Here is a 26,371-nt window from a genome sequence, read left to right as displayed (position 1 = left end):
AACTGCTGTGAAAAGACATGCTTTTGATGATGACTTCTCAAATCACACTGAGAGCTTTCAAACACACACACACACACACACACACACACACACAGAGTATTCTATTTTACTTTAAAACACATTCACACTCTTTACTCCCCCTATGTGTCCTCACACTTAATCCCTGTGACGTAAGCTTTGTATCACAATTGTCTTTTTCAAACTGATTTTCCAGCAAACGCCACTTCTCCCAGATCAAAAGTTAATCTGCTTTCTCGTTGTTTCCCATTGTGTGGCGGCGACAACCTGTGGTTAATTACTGTGATTTACGTATGATTAGAGAGCAGAGCACAGATTTTGTCAGTACCACTCTCTTACCAGAGCTCAACAGTGGTTTCCAGGGAAACTGGAAATGTGAAGCTTTTTTTTCACATAGACAGAGCCACAGCATAAAAGAGCGAGAATTGCCTAAGATAGATTCTTCTAGAGACAAACCTGTAGCCAGTGCAAACAGAACCAATCATACCGAGGAGGGAGATGCATAGACAGATGTTGGTCTCCCTCAGGGGTTGGAGATTTTTGCCATGTTTGACCCAGATCTGAAGAAGTGTTGCAGAGAGGTCCGACTTTGCTGCTGAGGTACGTCTTCATATTGGATTTTCAATGATTTGCTCATCCTTGTTTTTAGTTGGTAAATTTGGTTTCCTGTGCATGATATCTAGTGTTAAGTGATGATAGACTGAAATAGAATTTAAATCTTTGAATTTTGAGGGTGAATGGGTGACAGGCTTCGAATCAAACAGTAGAAGAGGAATTTACAGCACATTAGTAGTTTAAACAAAATGTTTACCAAAAGTGTCTTTTGTGCTTAAATATCCCATAAATTTCCATAAAGTAGCAACGGTGATTTCATGACCCAATTTTTGTATTACAGAATTTTCTTTTTACATAAAAAACAAGCTGTTGTTTTCTCCTCCGCTCATGCGTGGGTTGGTCTCTGGTTACAGTTTGCAGAAACAGTGTGTCTGTGCCGTGTTATGCCCTGCAGGTTATTTTACCGCCTTACCGAAGAGACAGAATGGGAAGCCTGAAGGACGAGAAGCGAGGTCTCAGGGAGGACCGTCAGCCTTGCGAGAAGACAAATAATGAAGAATTTTCTGTAGGCTCAGACAGCAGCGCTGCAGCTGAGGGATGTCTCCTACGCACATGTCAAGTGTCAATAACTCTAGAGGACTGTCAGCCAAAACTCCACATGGATGCCAGCTCTGTTGGGAATGAAGAGAAACCCCTAATATGTAAAGATCCAGAGCTTTCAGGAGTCGATTATGAGAGTACAGACCCATTGGTCTCTGAGCCAGTTAAGGACTGCGCACAGCCTGGTGTCACTCCGCAACCTGTAGCTACGCAAAACCAAGCCACAGTCTCTATCAACCTCCATGGAGATGCTGAGAGTAAAAACATGGCTCTTGACAAAGGAAAAGGAACAGATATTGAGAACATCTTTGTTCCTGTGCGATCAACTCCTGGGCCCTCTGACCCCCGCTCTCCAGCCCCTTTTGGGCAGCAACACATGCGCACACAGGTGAGCCTAGAAGTGATTCAGTGCTGCTCAGTGGCCACCAGCCCCATGACCCCTCCTGAAGGAGACAATTCCTTCTTCTTCCCAAGCAATTTTGGGAAACAAGGAGCTGTGGCTGCTGCTCCTTCCGGTGCTAAGGATGTAAAACTGCAGGTGGGTCAGCAAGTGGAGTTCTGCTCTGTCGCCACATCGCCCATGACCCCAAAGACGCCATCGAGCACGGCTTTCCCAGTACTTGTTGGAAAAGGGACAGTGCAAAAGGAAGAGAAAATTAAAAATGAGGAGCAAAAGGAGAGTGGTCAAAAGATGAATTGTACAAAAACAAAAAGTACGAGAGAAGTGTTGCAAAAAGATGGATCTTTGATATGTGACTCCTCAAAGGAGATGACCGAGGGCTTAAGTTCCAGCAGTGGTCTGGAAGCTGCAGTAACACATTCCCCGGTGACATTAAAGGATGGTAGTCAGCAATGCAAGCAGCCGAGGATGGGGAGCATGGATCAAGACATTACAATCCTGGTGACCCACCATGGCAACAATGAGGAGGAAGGGGAAGACAAAGCTGAGTCACATTTTCCAACCCTGGAACCTGGAATGGTAAAAATAGAAGACACTGGAAAAAGTGGAGAAAACATCAGCAATATCAAGAGTAAAGACAGAAAGGAAACAGCTTCTGCAACTCCTGAACATTTTCAGGAAACATCGAGCCCAAAGCAGCCACAAAAACTACCTGAGAAACCAAAGGTTTGCTCTGAAGGCGTACGAGTGGAGCTAAAAGATGTTTCAGCTCCAAAATCTCCTGTCCCTGAGTCCCCAGCTCCTTTTGGTTGCCACAATATCCGCACACAGGTGAGCCTAGAGGTGGTACAGTGTCAGTCTGTGGCTACCAGCCCCATGACCCCTCCTGAGGGGGACCAAGCATTTTACTTTCCTAGCTCTCTTGGGAAATGTAGAGGTGTGGGCAACGAAACAATAGATGCTGAGCTGCAGGTGGGTCAGCAGGTAGAATTTCGATCTGTGGCTACGGCGCCCATGACTCCAAGAACTCCAGTCGCTACAACTTTTCCCGAGATAAAGAAGGAACTGAGCATTGAAGAGAAGATACTAGAGGAAACGGAGGAGGAAAAGAGAGAACAACTGAGAGAGAACAAGAAGGAAGCACTCAAAGAGGAGGAAAAATTTACCCAGAAAGAAAGTGTGGAGGACAGAAAAAAAGTAATAAACTGCAAGGAAACAGATGAGGAGAACTGTGAGGAGCCAGTGCAGGAGGTGAGCTGGGATGAGAAAGGGATGACCTGGGAGGTGTACGGGGCTGTAGTGGAAGTAGCTGTGCTAGGCTCCGCCATCCAGAAACACCTTGAGAAACAGGTGCAGAAACAGAAACAGCTGCCCTCCATGCCTCCCCCGCCTCCACTCAACCCGTCAGCATCCCCTCTCCCTTCAGAAGCAGGGTGTGGGGGTTCAGGAAAGCGCCGAGGGCGGAAGAAAGGGGAGCATGATGGGAAAGTGAGCCGACGCAGGAGAAACCCCTTCCGGCTGTTGATGGAGAATGTACAGCAGCCTCACTGCTGCGCCAAAGCTCACACCACCGAATGACGGAGGAGGCCCACTTGGATCGTGCTAAAAAATCCCATCTGATCTGCGTAGCAGTGATACTCTGATTTACCAGAGGTTCAGTTTTGTGTTGGACGGGGTCAGAAACAGATAACACCCTCACACGAGGCAAACAAGCTCAAAAAGCTTTTACAGACTGAGCCATGGAGCACTAATCACAGAGAAGGAGCCATACTGTTTTAATTTTGTCATTCTTCTTTTACTAAAAGATGCTATGACGTCACTTTTAACTGACTGTCAGGTTTAATGGAGTTCTTATGAGGGTGATACATCAGTGTTATTGTTAGCTTTGCTCTTTTCCTTTATTTTTCTTCTGCTCAGCCCATTCAGCCATCCAGTGAGTCATTTCGACTCTTGATACTTTTTGATGAAGAGAAGTGACGCCATGGCAACAAGCTTGTGGTACTGAAGTTGAGTAAGGTGAGGACAGTTTTTATTTTGTCTGTCAGTTCAGTGCAGAGGTGATTTTGACATACAGTAGATGAGAATTTAAACTGATATAAATAATCTTGATGTTTCTGCAGACAATTTGCCAGGCTTTTGTGCATCTCATATTTTAATTTTAGCTACAAGATATTTCTGTGGAAGCATTATTTAAACTATGCTTAGTCATCACTCATTACTGTATTTCAATGCAATGAAAAGTGTTTCAGCTACAAAAATAGCAATTAAAATTGATTTTAAGTGTTTTATTTAGAAATCAGTGCAGTGTTAGTGTTTTCACATTATAATTCATTAATATCCACATATGAGAACACCACTTTTATTCACAGATTGCACATGCAATACATTCATTAGGTTGTCAGCAAGCACTACAATAAACTTTTCCATCAGATCAGCATTTTGAAGAAAGGATCCCATCAGTGAGTGATTTTATGTACAACTAAAAAATGTTTTGGACGCTTTGCTGTAAAAATTGCTTCTCAGAATTTGCATTTTTGGATAAGAGATTTTGCTTTTATAGTTACATGCCACAGGTTAGACATATTACTACTATTTATTTATTTATTCGTTGTGTTTCTCTGCTGTTTGACCTGTTTCCTGAGCAGGAATCTACCTGCATTTTACCTGCAATTTACCTACATCTTAAACACTGAAAAACTGATCAAATAAGCAACCCATGAGCCGTATTGATTTGTCATTTGTGTGTAGATCCTGCAACTAAGATGAGAGCAAATGTTAGAAATGTCTTGAAAAAAGATTTGACTTTTAAGCCAAACTGAAATCCACAAGTTCAATCCAATCCTAATTTATATATATATATATATATTCATTTAGTTTTTCCTGAGAAAAATGTTTAAATAAAGTCATGAATTTTGTGTCAAACTTATTGAATACATTTATTTTACATTCCAATGTTCAGAACAAAGAGCTGTTTAAAGGCAGAAACTATGTTTGATTTGGTTTGTATGATTTTGTCCATTGCTGTTACATCATTAAATGGTTGTGTTACAGATCTGTTGTGTCGAACATTGGGTTGATAATGCCAACGTCAGTGTTGGTATTGCTGTTTTTCTTATTCTGACCCAACTGGGCCAGCGCTGCACCCAGAGGCTCATCGTACTCCGGTGGCTCATCAGCTTCTTTGTCCCACAGAATCCCCCTCTGTAATATATTGGGCAAAATGGAAAATTAGACTATATTCTAATATAAGTCCAAGTGAAGGCAGATTTTTAGGTGCAAACTGACCTTGTGATCATTTTTATTGTTTTCACTCATGATCATGTTATAGTGGGATCCACCTAGGTCCAGGGAGTTGAGGCTTTACAGAAAAAGAAGGAAAACCGTCAGGAAGTTGTGGTTTTTGGTATCCAAATTAGATTTTTGATTTAAAAAATGTCAAATGATACAGCTGAAAGCAAAGAGCCAAACATGTTGTCCAAATGGGCCGCAGCGAGCCCAGTGTGACAATATGTTCACCTGGAAGCCATCCCAGTTCGAAACCCAGAACCGCCACAGATTTTTTACCTGACTTTGTCCGTGTCGGAGCTCTCCTCATTTAAATCCAAGTCCAAAGCAATAGCCGAGTCAATGTTGAGGTTTAGCACCGGGTTGGCACTGTGACAGAGTAATTGTTAACAAAGAAGGACAGAACAAAGACAAAAATTTTATGATACCATATACATATACTTATACCATATATAATACCATATTATTAACAGGAATTGTGGAGGGTAGTAATTTGTAGCCATTAAAATATTCACTTTACAATCAAGCATATTAGTTTGTAAATGTGGTATTCAAAAATGATGGAACCTCAACAACATTAGCTCCTTTGTTTTGGTAACAACTCTGATCTAAACAACTTTATCACAATTTAACTGAAGATGTTGGTCCAGTCAACCAATATTCTCATTCACCATCTGCCACCTTCATCAGAAAATGGTAAAGCTGATGTGTTATATGTTGGGATTATTACAATTACATAAAGGTTGTGTAAGAAGGAAAATATAATTTTGGCAAAAGTCCAAAAGTTAGGTTGAAAGACTTTTACTTGAAAGGTTTTCTGTGCAAGAATTTGTACTTTGTACAAGTTTGTTTCGAGCATTAACTTGTTTAGCAGCAACACTAATGCTATTAAAAGAATATGAAAAGTCAGTGAAATGTAAAAACTTTTATAAGGTTTGTGGTTAAGAAAATTTCTGTCATAGCAAGAATAGAAGTTTGTATCAAGCTAGCTATTTTAGCTTCTTTACATGCCTCTTTGTTAGAATATATTTCAAATAAACCAAATGATTTTACAAAAAAAAAAAAAAAAGAAACCGTGCTTTTTAATGACAGGACCGAGCATATGTGTCTGTTGGGAAATAAAGGACTGTGCATATAAAAAAAAATTTTGTGCACACTAATGAGTGCAACACTAAATCTGTATATTAATCAGGTGTTTATGATATTGTTTTATCTGAGCTTATTTGCTCTAAATGAAAATTACACATATCCCTGGCAGATTTAGAGTATTTTCACCCAGTAAGGAAATGACAGGAAATGAAACAGGCATCTCTCAAAAGATAATAAAACAATAGAAAGGGAGTATCAGTTTGGAAAAAAAAAAAAAAAACATTTGTTTTTATTTACATTTTGGTAACAAAATAGGATTTCAAAAATTAATTACACAATTCTCAAACATGTATGGAATATTTATTGCTATTACAGCTATAAAACCTTCTTATAATTTCTGACCAGCTTTTTGCATGTTTCCCCTGGTATTTTAAATATATATACAATGGTTGATGAGCTCCTAGTGTTTAAGGTTAGAAGGCCTCCTTGCCATCAACTTAATCTTTGACTGCATGGGTTCTCTAACAGAACAAGCCAGAACTCTGGCCTGGATGGTCAAAAATGCTCATATTACTTCCAGTCAGAAGAAAAATGTTGTTAAATTTAAAAGATTACTTTAATCTACCAGAGGTAAGAATAATTTGATGCTTGACTGTATTTGCGGTAAGATATATCTGGACTAAGAACTTATAAATACATGCTGATATCATTTTATTAAACTGTTGATTGTGCAAACATTTTGCTCTTTTAGTTGGTTGATGAAATGTAAATTGGCAAGTATTGCCTATTGTCTCCAAAGTTTATAATAACATTAAAAAAATAGTTTGGAAATCATTTATTTGAGTAAATAAATTATTCACATTTATCATTTTATTGAATATATAATTATGTTTCATTTTGTTTTCCTTTCTGTAATGTTGTAAATTTACCTAAATGAATGAGTCAATCAATCAATCAATCAAATTTAAGTTTCTTAAGCTTATAAAACTTCTACTCTGAATTCTACCCAACTAAATTGAATGCATGTTGTTTGTTGGATAAATTTTAACATTTGTTTTATCAATGCAACCATCTGTGTGTTTGGCCCATTGGGGTAGGGTACTGGCTAAATATGGACCCCGTACAGGATTGTTTCTGGGTTAAATAGCGTTAATTGAACATTTGGGGTAAAAGAAGATGTGTTTTGGTCACATGTATATATTTTTTTGTCTTGTTAATAGCCTCACCCTTCCATGGTGTACTTGTTGGTTCCAGGCACCACAGCACCACCTTTCTGGTTGTCTGACATAGTTGTAGATTTCATGGCATTGGCTGCTTTCAGCTTTCTTTTGTAGCTATAATGCGAAATAAGTTTCATTAAAACCAAATTTTCCAATTAACACTTTGGTCTGGTCTCTTATCCTATCTTTTTTTCTTACTTTCTGCGAGTGCACAAAAGCGAGGTAATGAGCACAATCAGCACAATGATGAGGCCTCCCATTATTCCCAGGAGAATATATTTCACAGGATCTGTTTTTGTTTCAGTGACAGGAGCACTGCCCTGTAATAAAAGGAGGAAATTCATCAGAATTTCTGTAGAGATTTAAGCTTTCATTTTTACTTCCTGCTTGTCATGTTAAAGAGAAGCACCATTGCTTTCCGGAAAGCAAACTCTGAAGCTGAACATACTTACAATATTCATTAGGCCCAATGCATTAAGTGTAGGAAAATGATTAGCATCGGAAAGCTTCTTTTCTACTTCTGAAGAGGTAAGAGCTGTTCCGTTTAGATAGATGAAATATGCCAACATGACAGACTTTGGGCCATTCCTGAGCAATGAAAAAAACAGTCACAGGGGCAGATTATTTTATCCAATATGAATTCTTAAGGTAGCTAAAGTGTAATTGCAGTAGTCAGTGATCATTGACTACTGCAGTATTGTTTATTTGCTTTAAATTACTTTGTTAAAAGGATCAGTAGCACCACCTGATGATCAGAATATCACAAACAAAATAATTAAATTTGTTTTGTTTTTCCAGGTTTCGGCCAGTGATTTTTCTATACACATTAGATGTAAAAAAAAACGAAAAAAAAAAAAACAACATACTCAGATCTCGCAGAAGACACTTCACTGATTTTAACAATATGTACTGCAGCGCTGGTGGCTGCTGTGATTGCCCTGGAAGAGTCAATGAAGAGCCAAAAAAGTTAGATTACAGACTTATTCCTAATATCACACATCATTTCATAGTGTTCTTAAAATATAGTATTCATAGAAGAAATTCACCTGGTGATCTCACTGAGCGAGTTTTCAACCTCAGCCTTTGTAATTCTAAACTGAAGTTGAGTTTGGAAGCTTTCATCAATGGTGAAAATCTGCAAAATAAAAAAACAAAGAAGTCTTTACAAAGAATGTAGTTTTTAAACTAAACTTTAAACTGTCTCGTGTTTGTATGATGTTTTTCTGACGGTCATGAATTCACATCCAGTCCCTCACCTCCAGGACAGTGGAGGAGGAGAGGCCGCCCGAATCCATTGCATTTACGGTCACCAAATATTTGCCTTTCAGGGTCAGTTCAAGCCCTTCGGTAGTTCTATGGGAAGAGGACAAAACAAGTACCACAATCAACAGATCATATAACAATGAGTTAACATATGGCTGTTCCTTGTGCTGTGATTGATTTTTTACACTTACTGAATAATCCCAACATATATGTCCTGTTGTTGTGTAGTGACAGCCTCAAACAACATCCCCATTGGTTTTGTTGTGTTTGTGACACTGTTCTCGAATTGAACTGATGACACTTTAAAACTGATTTGCCTGTTTACTCCAGAGTCCTGATCTGAAGCCTAAGAGCAGAAAGAGAAGCACAATTAAGCATTTACAGACAAGAACTAACTTATCAGAAACTTGAAATGTGTTATTTGTTTTCATCCATACTCACCGTCACTCCTGCAACTGATGTTCCTTTGCCCGCACCTTCTGACACCACAACTAAAACAGAAGGAACAAACGAAGGAGGCAATGTGTTTTTCTTACATTTATTTTCCAAATGGAGTTATTTGGTGTTTCAAATGTTCAAAGCTATGACTCGTCTACACAAGTTAATCATTGTTTTAGTCTCATGTTGTGTCAAATATTAATTTAAAGTAGGATAGTTAGTGTAATTAAGCAGTGAGATTACAAGGAGTAAAGATAAGGAAGGTGGAGGATTTTAAATACTTAGGGTTAACACTCCAGAGCAACGGAGAGTGTGGAAAAAGAGATGAAAAAACGTGTCCAAGCAGGTTGGAACGGGTGGAGTGTTAGGTGTACTGTGTGATAAAAGAGTATGAGCAAGAATGAAAGGAAAGGTGTACAAGAAGGTGGTGAGATCAGCAATGTTATATGGTTTAGAGACATTGCCAATGAGGAAAAGACAGGAGGCAGAGCTGGAGGTAGCAGAAATGAAGGTTCTCTTTGGGAGTGACGAAGATGGATTGGATCGTGTTGGAGATAAAGCCAGACAGGCCACACTGAGATGGCTTGGACATTTAAAGAGGAGGGATAGTGAGTACATCGGTGGAAGGATGCTGAGGCTGGAACCGCCATCAGGAGGCCTTAGAGGAAGACCAAAGAGAGTGTGAGAGAAGAAGATGGTGAAGACAGGGTTAGATGGAGACAGATGACTCGCTCGAGCGAGTAAGTGTAATTGATTTATTTATTTAATTCCTTTATATTTTATCTTATAAAATATCTAAATGTCTGAATAATTATTATAATTATTATAATAATAATAATTATTATTATTATTATAATAATAATATGGGCTGCACGGTGGCGCAGTTGGTAGCACTGTTGCCTTGCAGCAAGAAGGTCCCGGGTTCAATTCCCAGCCTGGGGTCTTTCTGCATGGAGTTTGCATGTTCTCCCCATGCATGCATGGGTTCTCACCGGGTACTCTGGCTTCCTCCCACAGTCCAAAGACATGCCTGTTAGGTTAATTGGTCTCTCTAAATTGTCCTTAGGTGTATGAATGAGTGTGTGCATGGTTGTTTGTGTGTTGCCCTGCGATGGACTGGCGATCTGTCCAGGGTGTACCCCGCCTCTCGCCCATAGACTGCTGGAGATAGGCACCAGCTCCCCCGTGACCCACTATGGAATAAGCGGTAGAAAATGATTGACTATAATAATAATAATTATTATTATTATTATTATTATAAGCAGCTGTGAGTGATGCTATACATCAGTACAATTATAATTATTGTAGCACTCCAAAGTTTTAAAATAAAAATCACCAATGCCTGCAAATGTTTCTATATTTTTGTGCAAATATTTAATGCAGTATGATGAGTGGTTAAATTAAAGGTAATAATATACTTTTTTTCAATCAGTAGGAAAATAAAAAGATTGCCAGATTGATGATTACTTAGATTATGTACAAATAAATAAATTTTCCCAGGTTTGCTCGACTAACTACAATCTTTCCAAGAGCAAAACAAGGGTCTGCAAGGTCATGAGTCAAGTCCGAATTCTCAGCAGCTAAAGACCTCTTGCACATTACTCTACAGGGGTTGGACAATGAAACTGAAACACCTGTCATTTTAGTGACTCTCAGTTTTCCTCTCATGAAAGGAGATGGATTATTTTGGCTGTTACCACAACTAAACGGATTCTTTTGAGACACTGGCGGCAAAAACACACCCCTCCTTATGAGGAGTGGTTGTTGACAATGGGTAAATTGGAATCTTATGAGAAAGTGTCTCATGGACTATTGGATAAACTTCAACAATATCATTGTATTTGGTCTCCCTTTACCAGTTGGCTTTCTGTTACATAATGTACAGATGTGTGTAGGTTTGTACTTGTAGAGTGGTCAGTGTGGTGCTTAGTGTGTTTAAGATACATCATAATATTGTGTTATAACTTCGTTGAAAAAAGTTCAATAATAATATATATATATACAGGGGTTGGACAAGGAAACTGAAACACCTGGATTTAGACCACAATAATTTATCAGTATGGTGTAGGGCCTCCTTTTGCGACCAATACAGCGTCAATTCATCTTGGGAATGACATATACAAGTCCTGCACAGTGGTCAGAGGGATTTTAAGCCATTCTTCTTGCAGGATAGTGGCCAGGTCACTACGTGATACTGGTGGAGGAAAACGTTTCCTGACTCGCTCCTCCAAAACACCCCAAAGTGGCTCAATAATATTTCGATCTGGTGACAGTGCAGGCCATGGGAGATGTTCATCTTCACTTTCATGTTCATCAAACCAATCTTTCACCAGTCTTGCTGTGTGTATTGGTGCATTGTCATCCTGATACACGGCACCGCCTTCAGGATACAATGTTTGAACCATTGGATGCACATGGTCCTCAAGAATGGTTCAGTAGTCCTTGGCAGTGACACGCCCATCTAGCACAAGTATTGGGCCAAGGGAATGCCATGATATGGCAGCCCAAACCATCACTGATCCACCCCCATGCTTCACTCTGGGCATGCAACAGTCTGGGTGGTACGCTTCTTTGGGGCTTCTCCACACCGTAACTCTCCCGGATGTGGGGAAAACAGTAAAGGTGGACTCATCAGAGAACAATACATGTTTCACATTGTCCACAGCCCAAGATTTGCGCTCCTTGCACCATTGAAACCGACGTTTGTCATTGGCATAAGTGACCAAAGGTTTGGCTATAGCAGCCCGGCCGTGTATATGGACCCTGTGGAGCTCCCAACGGACAGTTCTGGTGGAAACAGGAGAGTTGAGGTGCACATTTAATTCTGCCGTGATTTGGGCAGCCGTGGTTTTATGTTTTTTGGATACAATCTGGGTTAACACCCGAACATCCCTTTCAGACAGCTTCCTCTTGGGTCCACAGTTAATCCTGTTGGATGTGGTTCGTCCTTCTTGGTGGTATGCTGACATTACCCTGGATACCGTGGCTCTTGATACATCACAAAGACTTGCTGTCTTGGTCACAGATGCACCAGCAAGACGTGCACCAACAATTTGTCCTCTTTTGAACTCTGGTATGTCACCCATAATGTTGTGTGCATTTCAATATTTTGTGCAAAACTGTGCTCTTACCCTGCTAATTGAACCTTCACACTCTGCTCTTACTGGTGCAATGTGCAATCAATGAAGTCTGGCTACCAGGCTGGTCCAATTTAGCCATGAAACCTCCCACACTAAAATGACAGGTGTTTCAGTTCCATTGTCCAACCCCTGTATATATATGTATATGAAACTGAAACACCAGTCATTTTAGGAGGCCCTACACCATACTGATAAATTATTGTGTTCTAAAACCAGGTATTTCAGTTTCATTGTCCAACCCCTGTAAGTCTACAATCAGGAAAAAGTTGCTGGTTGAAACCCCCGCCCCGTCTATCTCAGCCATTGTGTCGTGTGGCAAGACGCTTCACCCACCTTGCCTGCTGATGGTTGTCAAAGGGCTCGGTGGTGCAGATTGTATGGCAGCCTCGCTTCTGTCATTCTGTCTAAAATGTAGTCTACCACTGTCAGTGTGTGAATGTATGGATGAATATGTGGATGACTGATTGTAGTGCTTTGGGGGACTTGGACAAGATAAAGAGCTATTCAAGTGCAGTCCATTTACCATTTAAATGTGACTTTGAACATTTTCACTAACTTTGTAACATTTGAAAACAGTTATTTTTAAGCATTCATTCTAAAATAATTACTCACCAAACACAGAGTCTGAGTAAATGAATTGAGGAGCGTTGTCATTTATGTCTACAATGTTGACTACCATTTGTCCTGGAAAGATCCAAAGGAAAAACAAATCATTTTAACTTTCTGCTACTTAGCAGAAAATGTCTGTTAACATTAATTTCTGACCTGGTATAACACTGTTGTTCTCTCCCTTTTCAGTGTACAAGTCCACCACCTGAGCTGCTATCACTGCCTGGTCACATTCTTCATAATCCACATTGTGGGCTGGATTGACTCTAACATCCCCACTTGGGTCGATGGTAAACCACTCACATTGTGTCAGTTTGCCACTGCATCTGCATGTGACAGATTCCAGCTCGTAGACCAGGGAATGGTTGGTGTCTTTGTCCTCAGCTACAAATCTTCCAACAGCCTCGCTTATGGTGGTGTTCTCTTTTACAGAAACAGCTGGGTCTGATTTGAACTCAGGTCTTTCATCATTCACATCCAAAATGTTCACCTCCACTGTCACTGTAGCTTTCCCCTGCTCCAGATCTGCAGCTTCCACACGCAACAGGAACTTCTTGCGATCTGTTTCATAGTCAAGCTCGATGTCTGGGTCTACCATGATGTTTCCCATGTAACCCTCTTCATCTGCAGAGGTTCGAACAATGAAGCTACCAAAGCTTCCATCTATGATGCTGAAAGAAATGCGGTTATATTCAGCTGTTTGATCCAGATCCTGAGCATGAACAAAACCCACAGATGCACCTGGTTGAATAAATAAAAACAATTATAACCATGCAACACAGCTATGAATTAACCAAATGTTTTTAATGTAATACTTGCCTTTTTCTCCTTCTCTAACAGAAAAACTGTAAGACTCTGATTTGAATGCTGGGATGTTGTCATTGACGTCCTGAAGTCCATAAAAGGGAAACATGAGCATTTATGTACTGGCTTGTATGTGGCTTGCAAAAGTATTACTACCCATTGAACAGTTTTCAATTTTGTAATGCAACAACCACAAACGTCTGTTTATGTCATAGGAGTTTTATGACAGACCAACACAAAGCAGTACATTACTGTGAAGTAGAAGGAAAATATAACATGTTTTTCAACATTTTTTATAATAGAAAAGTATGGCCTGCATTGTATACAGCCAGTTTCTTACATTAAACGGGACTTCATACAGTTCACTGTTCCATAATGCCATGATGCTGTATTTGAAGTGTGCAAGACTTGCCTTTTTGACAGATTTTCTCACCTAAGCTGTGGATCTCTCAGCTGATCTTGTTAGCTCTTTCACTTCTTCAAGGTTTATCATAGGCCACTTGGCTACGTATTTAATTAAAGATCTCCTACCTTGGTCTGTTTGTTTAGGTGGACATCCTTGACTTGGTAGGTTGGCAATTGAGCCATAGTCTACCTATTTTTGGATGATGGATTGAACAGTGCCTTGTGAGATGTTCAAAGCGTGGGATATTGTTTTATAAGCTGACCCTGCTTTAAACTTGTCTACAACTCAATCTCGCACCTGTTTGGTGTTTCTTGAACTTTGTGATGTCTTGTTGGTCTGCTCTGTTTCCTCAAACCCCCAGTAAGCCGCAGCCTTCTTGTTAAAAGGGAATTCTCCTTTCCACTGCTGCCACATGCATGCTCAGTATGGGGGATACAACAAAATGTCCACTGTTGCTACATTTTGGTGTCTGTATGATTGGATTTATTTTACTGTATATAAACTAGATGTGTTTTTCTTGTAACGTGCCTTCAGATGACAATTGTTGTGAATCAACACTGCATAAAGAAACTGAATTGGATTTAGTGGAAAACACTCCACAGTTCTATATATACTGAGAATAAATTACTTACAGCTGGAGTCTGTTGAGTGATTACCTGACCTCTTAGGGCAACTGGTTGACCTGGATTTTAATTAGAGGTATTGTAATAAAGGGGTTAAATACCAATGCAGACCACACTTTTCAGGACTTTTGTTTGCAAAAAAAAGAAAACTATATATCTTTTTCTTCCATTTCACAGTTATGTGATGCTTTGTGTAGGTCTACCAAATAAAATCCCAAGGGAAATGAATGAAATTTGTGTATCTTGAGGAAATGTGGAAAAAAATAATACTTTTGTATAAAAACCCGTCACTTGGGTGGATATAAATGGCTATAGCACCTACCTCCACAACGATAACAACAGAGACAGAGCCGGATAGAGAAGGTATCCCCTTATCAGTGGCTATTACAGTGAGGTTTACTCTGCCATTGTCTTTTGGATCCAACGCCTCCCGATCCAGTTCAGCATTGTTTTTTAACATACCGGTGTTTGTATCAATGCTGAAGCTGCCGCTGTGTAAGCTCTCTTCAATACTGAATACAATTTGGCTGTTTACTGTGCCATGTTCATCTCCGTCTGTAGCCTGGAAAAACAAAAGTATTTGTTAAGGAGTTGCAGTTCTTATCACTTTGTGGACAACTACCAGGTGCACCAGTTATAGATATACAGTAGTTCAACCGCCACTAAATGTGACTGTAGTTCAAATGATACTCACAAAATGATTTGCTAACTGCATGTCAAATAAAATTTTGTTCATTACTGCCAGTACAGATGGCAAACCAGCTGTTACATTTGGAACCTGTAGAAAGTGAATTCAGAAACAACTTATACCTGTATAAAAATACTAATTAGTGTGTTGCAGCTGGTTTTATTTTTCTGAGTATTTCAGGTTCAGCTGTTGAAACAGGCAATCTATTCAAAGTAGTTCTTGTTGTCATTTGCTCATTTCTGAGTCAGCGCAGCAACGCTGTTATCAAAGAACAATGTTTTATGTTTTCATTTTTTGGAAGCAAAGCAACATACACTGCTCAAAAAATAAAGGGAACACTTAAACAACACAATATAACTCCAAGTAAATCAAACTTCTGTGAAATCAAACTGTCAACTTAGGAAGCAACACTGATTGACAATCAATTTCACTACTGTTGTGCAAATGGAATAGACAACAGGGGGAAATCTTTGGCGATTAGCAAGACACACTCAATAAAGGAGTGGTTCTGCAGGTGGGGACCACAGACCACTTCTCAGTACCTATGATTTCTGGCTGATGTTTTGGGTCACTTTTGAATGTTAGTGGTGCTTTCACACTCGTGGTAGCATGAGACGGACTCTACAACCCACACAAGTGGCTCAGTTAGTGCAGGTCATCGAGGAAGGCACATCAATGCGAGCTGTGGCAGGAAGGTTTGCTATGTCTGTCTGCGTAGTGTCCAGAGCCTGGAGGCGCTACCAGGAGACAGGCCAGTACACCAGGAGACATGGAGGAGGCCGTAGGAGGGCAACAACCCAGCAGCAGGACCGCTACCTCCACTTTTGTGCAAGGAGCAACAGGAGGAGCACTGCCAGAACCCTGCAAAATGACCTCCAGCAGGCCACAAATGTGCATGTGTCTGCACAAACAGTTAGAAATCGACTCCATGAGGATGGTATGAGGGCCAGATGTCCACAAATGGGGGTTGTGCTCACAGCCCAACACCGTGCAGGATGCTTGGCATTTGCTAGAGAACACCAGCATTGGCAAATTCGCCACTAGCGCCCTGTGGTCTTCACAGATGAAAGCAGGTTCACACTGAGCACATGTGACAGAGGTGACAGAGTCTGGAGACACCGTGGAGAGCGATCTGCTGCCTGCAACATCCTTCAGCATGACCGGTTTGGCAGTGGGTCAGTAATGGTGTGGGGTGGCATTTCTTTGGAGGGCCACATGGCCCTCCATGTGCTCGCCAGAGGTAGCCTGACTGCCATTAGGTACCGTGATGAGATCCTCAGACTCCTTGTGAGACCATATGCTGGTGCGGTTGGCCCTGGGTTCCTCCTAATGCAGGACAATGCTAGACCTCATGTGGCTGAGTGTGTCAGCAGTTCCTGCAAGATGAAGACATTGGAGCTATGGACTGGCCCGCCCGTTTCCCAGATCTGAATCTGATTGAGCACATCTGGGACATCATGTCTCGCTCCATCCACCACGTTGCACCACAGACTGTCCAGGAGTTGGCGGATGCTTTAGTCCAGGTCTGGGAGGAGATCCCTCAGGAAGCCATCCGCCATCTCATCAGGAGCATGCCCAGGCGATGTAGGGACGTCATACAGGCACGTGGAGGCCACACACAATACTGAGCCTCATTTTGACTTGTTTTAAGGACATTACATCAAAGTTGGATCAGCCTGTAGTGTGTTTTTCCACTTTAAGTTTGTATGTGACTCCAAATCCAGGCCTCCATTGGTTAATAAATTTGATTTCCATTGATGATTTTTGTGTGATTTTGTTGTCAGCACATTCAACTTTGTACAGAACAAAGTATTCAATGAGAATATTTAATTCATTCACATCTAAGATGTGTTATTTGAGTGTTCCCTTTATTTTTTTGAGCAGTGTAGATAAATGTGTTATTGTTGAATCCTAACAAAGCAGATTAATTTTGCAGCTTATAGCTGTAAATTCCCTCTCCCTGATAACATTTAATACAAATACTTTAGAATATCTAACATGTTTATAATGTTAGATCTATGGTGCATTTTGGTGAAAGATATGGTTTTAAAAAAATGAAATGACAGTCATTTAATACATATAAAGTGTTTAATCTGTGTTTCCTCTGTCACTCCACTTTGACAAATAGCTAAGTTTATAGACTAATTTGTTGTGATTTCTCGGTTTGTATGGGTTTTTTGAATTATTACCTACATCTGATTGAATTTCATGCCAAAAGGTCAAGTGGAAATATATGTAATGAGGAAAATGTTGAGGTGTTCAAGACTTATTTTCTACATATTTTATGTTGAGCTTTATAAAATAAACCTACAAGTGACAAAAACTGAACAAAAGAACTTGAATCAGTAAAGAGGTGTGTGATTTGCAACCTTAATGCTAAGGGTCACAGTAAGATAACTGTTCTCTTTGTGTTTACCTCTATCTTGAATTCAAACTGCCCATCCTCTTTGACAAACTCTCTATACAAGTCTCTGTTGATAATTGGTGGCTGGTCATTAATGTCCGTCAAAGTAATCTCCAGCACCGTGGTGCCAGGCTTGCCATCCGAGTCTCTGGCCTGCAAAGTGGCTGAATAAAGAGATCTGAGCTCGCGATCTAGCGTAATGTTATTTTTCACGTAGACTCTTCCCGTTCCAGTGTCAACGTCAAAGTACTCCAGTCTGAAAAACAGGTTCATACTGCTCAGTGGTGCTGTTTAGATCAACCACCATGACAATGTTAGGTAAAAAGTTGCCCTGTGGATTCAGCTAAACAGAGTTAATACGGTTAGGCTAAAGTATGGACGTACATGCTCACTGGAAGAAGACTGTAGGTGATGTTGCCTGCATCCATTGTGTCAGGATCTTCTGCCTGGAAAACAAAGCAGATAGAAACATAAAAATATAGAATATAGATAATGTCCTTTATGGTCCGTCAGTGGAGAAATTCAGGTGTATCAATAGCAAAGTGAAAAGCAAATAGAAGCATGCATACACACACAAAGGTAAGAATATAGAAAACAAACAAGTAAAAGAGTAAAGGTTATTGAAAATAGCAAACTCAAATTAAATCAAGACGGTTAAGGCCTTACCGTGACTGAGAGCACCTCTGTCCCAACAGGAGAGTGTTCCGCCACTTTCAACTTGTATGTGTCTTGTGGGAATGTGGGGCTGTTGTCGTTGGTGTCCTTTATGTTTATTGTAACTGTAGCAGTGGACTGAAAGGTGGTTTTGTCCTTGTCTATTGCAATCACCTGCAACATGGCACATGTGAAACATCACCCAAGTCAAGATGTGGTTCATATAAGCCCCATCCCTGCACCTGTTTGAATGTTCTCTGTTACCTGAAGAACCATTTGTTGCTTTTCTTCAAAATCCAAATTTGCAGGCTGCCTGACAAGAAGCTGAACAATGCTATCTGATGCAGCAAGTGAGGGTTCTACAGAAAACACATCTTTGTCCACTCCTTCCAACCTTAGCTCAGTTTGCACAGACTGTAAAGTAATAGAACAGCAACTCTGCATTATTGTCACTCTGAGTTTACCACCTATTACAAAAGCATTGTTTTTGTTTCTCACTTTGTCCGGATCTTTGACTGTCATGCCAATAGAAATCGCCCCCAAAGAGTGTTCAAAGACCTCCCCTGTGAATTGAGTTGCGGTCACACAGGACTCTTCACAGTTGTAAAACTGAGGCGGGTTGTCGTTGATGTCACCGATGTTGACCTGGACGGTTGTTGTTGTAGTGGCAGGTTGGCCGTTGACGTTCAGTTCAGACTCAGTGGCCTAAAATCAAATAACTGAGATTAGTTTTTTTTTTTATCATATTTGTTCTTGTCTGCTGGGAAAATAAACACAAAACCCAGGTGTTTGTATGTTACATCGATTTTGTTCTCTGTTCAAAATGAAGGAGCTCAAACAAGTTAAAGACAATATATTTATTATTACGAACCCAGTAAAATCATACCATAGTATCCCTGATAATTCGAATACACACAACTTTCATGTTTGGTTCCAAACAAGGCTTCATCTTGTGAAATTATGGTGAGACCAGAACCTTTGAGTTTTCTTGGGTTCCAACACCTTGTTAAATGTCTCATTAATCTCAATAATCGTCATGGCTATGATTCGATTTACTACTCTACCCTGATTATCTGCTATTTTAGCTTTATAAATGTAATAAAGAGGCTACCAGGGGGCATCTTATTCATGTTGGTTAGTTACCTTCACAATCAGAGTTACTGTATCACCAATAACTTCTCTGTCAATCGCCGATGAGATAGATATGATGCCGTCATTCTCTGAGATATTGAATAAGCCATCAGCTGTGGAATCTTTGAAAGAAAAACAACTCATTACTTTCTTTATTCCTTCAAATAGCAATATGTGACTCCTTTTGCAGCTACCTTCAATACTGTAGATGATATTATCATTGATTCCCTTGTCCTGATCTATGGCCGTCACTCGTAACACAAATGTGTCCTGATAAAAGGGAGAAATACAATGTATAACATCAAAAGCATCTGAGAATTTTCTGATTTTCATTTAAAGCAAAATTCGCTATAGAAATATGTGCTATTTGTTGCTGTAATGGACATGTTTATCAGCCAGTAATAAATAAGCACCACAGCCACTCACCACAGCAGAATTTTCCTCAACGCTTCCAATATACGTAGTACTGGTAAAAATGGGGTCAAGGTCTGGCATGTCCACAACTGTAACCAAGGCGAAGACATTGCTTGACTGGAAGACTTTATCCCCAGAACCACAAGAGCCTCCAAGATCCTGTTACGAGATACACAAAGAGCAAAGTGGCTGATGATAAAAACAACCGTTTAATTATTAACGAAAAATTTACTTTGAGGAAAAACAAATAAGTGAAAACATAACTGATGGTTTTGTTAAATGCACACTGCCTTTATAATGTATTTATAATTTATATATACCCCTTAAACTTTTCACATTTTGTCACTTTACAACCTCGTAGCATTCTATTGTGGTTTAACTTTTTGGTGCGTTTTTTCTGAAAAGTTTGGTGCGCATTTATATTCCACTTTCTTTACTCCAATTCACCTAAAAATTTAAACCAATTGCCTTTCAAATCGGCTATTATTAAACAGAATCCCCCTGTGGAAGAAAGCGCTTTGATCAGATGAGATCAAATTGAACATGATGCCCAACATGTACAGTATATGCTATTTATGTCATGAAATTAACACTGTGCATCACCCTGAACACACCACCCCAATGATAAAACATGGTGGTGGGCAGCATCATGCTGTGGTGTTGCTTTCTCTAGCAAGGAAGCTGGTCAAGGTTAATGGAAAAATGAATAGAACAAAATGTAGGGCAATATGGGAACAAAACCTGTTAAAAACTGCAAAAGATTTGAAATTGGGTGGAGGTCCATCTTTCCATTATTTTAAACTTCCTATTATTTCCTATTATTTAGATTTCTAAGCATAAAACATTTCATAAATCATGTTTCATTTTACTTCTACTTTCCAAGTATGCTGATTCAACACATAAAATCCCAATAAATGCTCTTAAGTTTGTGATTGCAACATGAAGAATTGACAAAGAGGGGTAGGTAAACCTTTGCAATGCGCTGCATGCGAATCTCCTTTTTTATGTGCCTTATAAATAAATAGAGTAAACATTTGAAGTATATTAAATAAAATGAACATAATCAACTTGCAAATAGCAACAGAAAGAAAAGTTTAAAAACTTTTTGGCTGATGACCTTTTTAAAGATACTTGGTGAAAAAGTCAAACAAGAAGACTGAATCTTTTTAATTTTGGTAAAACACTGGATTAGAGTCCTATGGGCTCTAAACCCATAGAAAGAAAGATAAAAATGCACCTATTTGACATTATTTTGAAACTCTAGTTCATTTGGCCCATTGTTTACCCCAGAGGCTTGTCAACAAGTCAAATCATTTCGTCCTTACCTCTCTTGGTTTACTCTATTTATTTATAAAGTACTTTAAAACAACCACAGCTGCAACAAAGTATCACACATGTAAAATCAAAAACCATTTAAACCTTAAAGCAAGAAAAGAACAGTAAGAGCAAACAGTCAAAAACAACAATGGAATCAATAAAACTATAAGTCAGAGTAAAATGCCAAAGTCTCAGGTTGTGCCAAAAGCCAAGGAATAAAAATGTGTTTTTAAAAGAGTCTTAAAAGTGAAGAGGCATGTCTGATATGGAAATGGAGGTCATTCCATAAACTGGGAGAGGCAACATTAAAAGCTCTCAAAGCATAAAAAAGAGCAACAGACAGCTTGCCACAAACTGACAAAATGACAAAAACATTTAAAGTAATTTCAGAGGGAAAGTGTGTTAAAGATATAAACTGACAATTGCAGCATTTGATTTATTGCATTTGGAGAATTTAAGTGTCTCATTTAATTGCTGGAAATCACACATTTAAAGTCTTCAAGCATGATACTCACACCTGCATTGACCCTGAGCCGATAAAAGGAGCTCAGTAAGTTGTAATTGAGCTGTCCCTTTAATTTTAGTTCACCGTTAATGGTACCGATTTCAAGCACTTCAGATCCTTGTGGTGGTATTATCTGGGGAAAAATGCAATAATGTGACTTTGAAGCATGTGAAACACTAACATAAATGACAAAATTGTGTATTTTACAGCAGAACCTTACTTCAGTGATTGAGTATCTAACAACGCCAGCATCTCCTTCATCTTCATCATCTGCGAGGAATGTGAACAATGACCCACCTACAGCAGTATTCTAAAAGCAAAAGAAAATAAACAAATTGTGTCAGACTTCTCTTCAGATCTAATCCTGAATAACTAGACTAGATTTAAAGAACATGATATCCTTGGATTGAAAACTATCATGAACTTAATAATTTTTTTACCATTATTTACTTACTTCTGGCACTGAAACGTCAAAGGCAGTATTCCGAAATATGGGGCTGTTGTCATTGGCATCATTTAATATTATAGTTAATCTTCCTGGTGTCTGAAAGACATGATGCACACTGAATATAATTCTTACTGATTTGTAAGAAAATAACTAGTAATAGTTTAAGTGTAACTTACAAGATTGGTGGTATCACTGACAGTAACATCGAGTAACATTGTTACACTATTCTGCAACAGATGAATACAACATACATGTTCAGTCTAAAGGAACTATTTTTTTATCTTGTGAAGGCTCTCTTCTAAAATATCCCACCTCTCTATCGAGGGCAGATTTCACAGTTACCACCCCACTGTTTTGATCAACTTGAAAGAATGCAGCATTGGGCCCAACAAGTGCGTAAGTCAGTGTATCTCCATCTGGATCTGATGCTTCTATAGTAAAGGCTTGTGAACCTGTGTAAGATATAAAAATTGAAGTTCAGAAATCTTAATTGCCTGTCTGCATACCTTTAAAAAGTGAATATTTAAAAAAAAGGAAGGTTTCGAAGCCCCAAAACCAGTGTATACCTATGGGAACATCCTCACACACTTCGAAAACGAATTTGGTAATTGTAGGACTGAAGCTGGCTGCAAAAAGAGAGTATTTCAACATTAAGTAGGAATGTAAATATACAGTTTAATAATTATTATAATAATAATTGTATTTATATTGCTCTTAACCAGATAAGAATGATAAAATTCATTACTGGTAAATATATAAAACAAGCATTAAAGGTCAAGATAAAACATTATAAAATCAGAAAATCATTTAATATAAACTGAAAGCCCACCTTTGGCTGAGCTGACAAGGCACAGTAACAGGAGCCATCCTGTTAGTCCGCCCATGACTGCAAATGACATCGATCATTAAATAAACTGGACACCATTTTGCCATATTGCTAATCAATATTCAAGGCAAGGTATGAAAAACAGGAGAGAAACATTTAGTATAAACATTCAAATATACTATTAGAATTTACTTAAGTTTAGCATGTTGAGCATTTTAACATCCAGTGACATTCAGGAACCAGAAACGGTCAATTCTTTGAGCAAACAAAATGACGTGCTGTACATTACATGTGTTTGCTTTTCTAACTGTCAGTAAAATATAGAGTTCAACGACAACCTGTCTGATTTCTATGATAGTTACATGTGAGGTGGGGTGGCTGTAATTTAATGCACTCCATAAAAGCATGTCTTTGCTGAAAAATGACAGATAATCCCATTGTTGAATAGACATGAAAAAGACTTTGTTGTCTTACATCTCAACATTTTGAAACTGTGGTTGAAACGTGAAAAGACATCTACATGTTGATGTCTAATTGCGGTTGAAGGTGGTTGGGAATAGGCCTGACCTTTTCAGTTTAGGCTAAACTTAGATGAAAAAATTTAGTTTCCATCATATTTTTCTGGGCTAAATTAAGACAAGGACCAGTCAGTATAGCCGCAAAAAAGACAGCCATGGTTCTAAAGGGTCTTAATGGAATTTAAAAAAAATCTGAAATGCTATTGAATTGACCTGAGCCACAAGAAAGACTGCTAAATAAGTAGTTTGTAGGTCTGAAAAGGCAATGAGGAAGTATCTTAGATTTTAATAGACTGGAAGCTGTGCTATCTTCGTGCAACTAGAAATCTTATTGCATGATAAGAAAAGAACTCCACCTATCACTTGATTTCTGACCTCAGTAAAACTTTAGATAAATAGTTGGTTATCTATGCTTACTTTGTGTTTCTTAGTAACCAAAATGGCTAATTGTGACTTTGTACTGAAAAATATTGCTATATTTTTACAAGCTTTACAAAAACTCTTCTTTTAATAATTGTATGCAATAATAGTGGACAGGGAAATATTTTGCCACACATTATTTGTTGATAACATCAACAATCCAGATTTCGCGATCAGACTTCTTTCTATAGAGTAAATATGGTCTCCTTTCACACAGAAAACCAAGATGGTGGGAAAAAAAAGAACCAACCCGATGGCTTCAGAACGACAGGCTGTAAATCCTATAAGTGTTGTCACAGTGACGGTACAGTTAATTTCTACAACTGAGGACTCAGATCTTTCCCTGATTTTTGTTGATTGAAAATTAACTGCAAAATGCATGTCTGGCCACACCAAAACAATGGACACCAAGCAAATGGTCCAAAAGGGTTTTATTGCTGTGAAAGTGAATTATTAGTTGGTTCTTCTAAATTCAGAAGTACGGTGTGGGAGACAAAACAGTCTCTGACCAAATGAGGGAAATAAAAAGGAACATTTTCCAATTGTACAAGAATTGTGCAGTTTAGGAGTGTTACAGATTATGAAAGTTGTCCTCTTGCCTATAGATAGCAGATTTAAGAGTTTAATGTTGTTTCAGGATTCGGGTGTTGGAAAACAATTGTTCAGGAATTGTTTACGATATAAAAGTGATTTTACCGCAATATCTCCAGGATAAGCAGTAGAGGACCCATAATTTATTAGGTAACTAAGCACAAAACATGTTATTTTATTAAGCTTTTCTAAGGATGATACATTTGTTACCTAAATTTAAATAAATTCAAATTAATTTTAGGTAAGCACAAGTAAAAAATATATTTTTTATGATGAATAAATATTCATGAAGCTTCTAAAAGGAGAATGCTAACATTAAAAACTTAAATAGACTTAATAGATTTGTAGAGCTCCAACTTACCTGGCAAGATTTAGAGAGGGCGTCCTTGTACTGTTGCATGGATGAGACCTTTGCCTCTTGTTTCTCCCAGTTATGATCGTGTCAGAGCTGTAAACATAAATTATTAACCCGAAGAGAAATACACAACCAACATCACTGCTCCTGGTCCCCACCCTTGTTTTACCAATGTCCGGTTAAAAGAATTAAAAAGTTGTCAATGAATAGAAAAAAGTTTAAAATAACTACCAGTTATGTATGGCTAGATATTGCCTGTATAATCTGAGATATTCAGTAGGAGGGCCATCCATACCTCGAAGTCCTCCCTCCATCACTGAGTGGCTAGCCTTAGAACATTCCTGGCACTGTATTGTAGTTGGTCACCAGTTCCCACACTAAACCACATGGGGCTCTGAATGGGACCCTCTATTGTCATGGTAACGATAACAGACAGCCTGCTTCCACTGACTAGACCCACTGAGATCAGAGGTTTTTATAAAATGGATCAGTGGATCCTTGCCATAATGAGGGCTCCATTTTGCCCTCCCTCTCTAATTAAGGGGCATCACACAAAGGATTATGGTCTGTTGTACTCACCAGCTTCATTCATAATCGAATATTTCTCCTTACACAACAGAAGAGGATCTCAGCTTTTACTGAGGCAGATAATAGCTTCCAGTAGAGAAGCATAAAAGTAGTGCCTTGCAATGACCATTCATGCACCCTCACACCCGTCACTTTAAAACCACACAGTTCAAGGTATTTTGTTTTGAGTGATAGACCAATGCAAAGTAGTGTACAGTAAGTGGGGGTATTAAAAAAAAGAAAATCTGAAAAATGGGGTGTGAATTTGGGTTCAGACAATTTTAGTCTGAAACCCCATAAATAAAATTCAATGCAACTAGTTTCTTTCAGAAGTAAACAGAGTCAATCTGTGTGCAATCTAATCTTAGTATAAATACAGCTGTTCTGTAAAGGCATCAGAGGATTGTTAGAGAACATTAGTGGACAAACAGCATCATGGAGACAGAGGAACACAGCTGACAGGACCGATATAAAGCTGTGGGGAAGTTTAACACAGGGTTGAGTTAGAAAACAATATCCCAGCTTTGAAGAGCTTACAGAGCACTGTTCAATCCATCTTCCAAAACTGGAAATAGTATGGCACAACTGTAAACCTCCCATAACTTGCCATATACATAAATTGACAGGCTTTTCATAAAGGCAATCAAGAAGTCTATGTTGGCTCTGCACTTCATACAGTTTTTAGGGAAGAAATGGCAAGATAAAAAAAGCCATTGTTGAACGGAAGCCATAGAAGTTCCAAAAGTTGCCATAACCCAAGGAAACAGTGCACATTTGCTAAGAGGATGCTCTGGTCAGATGGCACCATATGATTTTTATGACCAAGATGCAAAAGACCATGGTTGGTGGAAAACTAACACCCTGAACACACCATTTCCATGGTGAAACATGGTGGCAGAAACATTATAATGTAGGTTTGAATTTCTTTAGCAGGGACAGGGTGATAGTGTTGATGAGAAGATGAATGAAGCTGAACACAGGGCAATCCTGAAAGATTACCTGTTAGAGGTTGCTGTTGTGACTATGAATCCGAAAATATTTAATATTAATATTTTAATATTTTATCAAATAATATTTCGATCT

General features: G+C 39.0%; 2 protein-coding genes across 2 annotated transcripts; one reads left to right on the top strand and one right to left on the bottom strand.

The window, feature by feature from the left end:
• Window positions 1-228: 228 nt before the first annotated feature.
• LOC124860340 (G protein-regulated inducer of neurite outgrowth 1) lies at window positions 229-4,625 on the top strand. Its single transcript, XM_047353575.1, has 2 exons — window positions 229-618; window positions 1,028-4,625. The coding sequence occupies exon 2, from the start codon at window positions 1,058-1,060 to the stop codon at window positions 3,149-3,151; it is 2,094 nt and encodes a 697-aa protein (XP_047209531.1). The 5' UTR covers window positions 229-618; window positions 1,028-1,057; the 3' UTR covers window positions 3,152-4,625.
• cdhr2 (cadherin related family member 2) lies at window positions 3,844-24,766 on the bottom strand. The gene is made up of 31 exons (XM_047353574.1): window positions 24,728-24,766; window positions 22,841-22,897; window positions 22,578-22,637; window positions 22,324-22,463; window positions 22,188-22,238; window positions 22,018-22,107; window positions 21,784-21,873; window positions 21,574-21,696; window positions 19,754-19,900; window positions 19,522-19,597; window positions 19,340-19,449; window positions 18,695-18,901; window positions 18,461-18,610; window positions 18,209-18,370; window positions 17,927-17,988; window positions 17,555-17,798; window positions 14,773-15,012; window positions 13,437-13,506; window positions 12,774-13,358; window positions 12,621-12,692; window positions 8,872-8,921; window positions 8,622-8,776; window positions 8,424-8,520; window positions 8,214-8,302; window positions 8,034-8,105; window positions 7,620-7,755; window positions 7,366-7,487; window positions 7,174-7,281; window positions 5,138-5,227; window positions 4,859-4,931; window positions 3,844-4,774 (listed from the first exon to the last, which is right to left on the bottom strand). Exons 2-31 carry the CDS (start codon window positions 22,893-22,895, stop codon window positions 4,619-4,621), a joined length of 3,882 nt encoding a protein of 1,293 aa, XP_047209530.1. The 5' UTR covers window positions 22,896-22,897; window positions 24,728-24,766; the 3' UTR covers window positions 3,844-4,618.
• Between the last annotated feature and the right edge of the window lie 1,605 nt (window positions 24,767-26,371).

Source organism: Girardinichthys multiradiatus, chromosome 23, assembly GCF_021462225.1.
Source record: "Girardinichthys multiradiatus isolate DD_20200921_A chromosome 23, DD_fGirMul_XY1, whole genome shotgun sequence".
NCBI lineage: Eukaryota > Metazoa > Chordata > Actinopteri > Cyprinodontiformes > Goodeidae > Girardinichthys > Girardinichthys multiradiatus.
The sequence above is the reverse complement of the archived record's forward strand: the minus strand, read 5'-3'. Positions and strand labels throughout refer to the sequence as shown.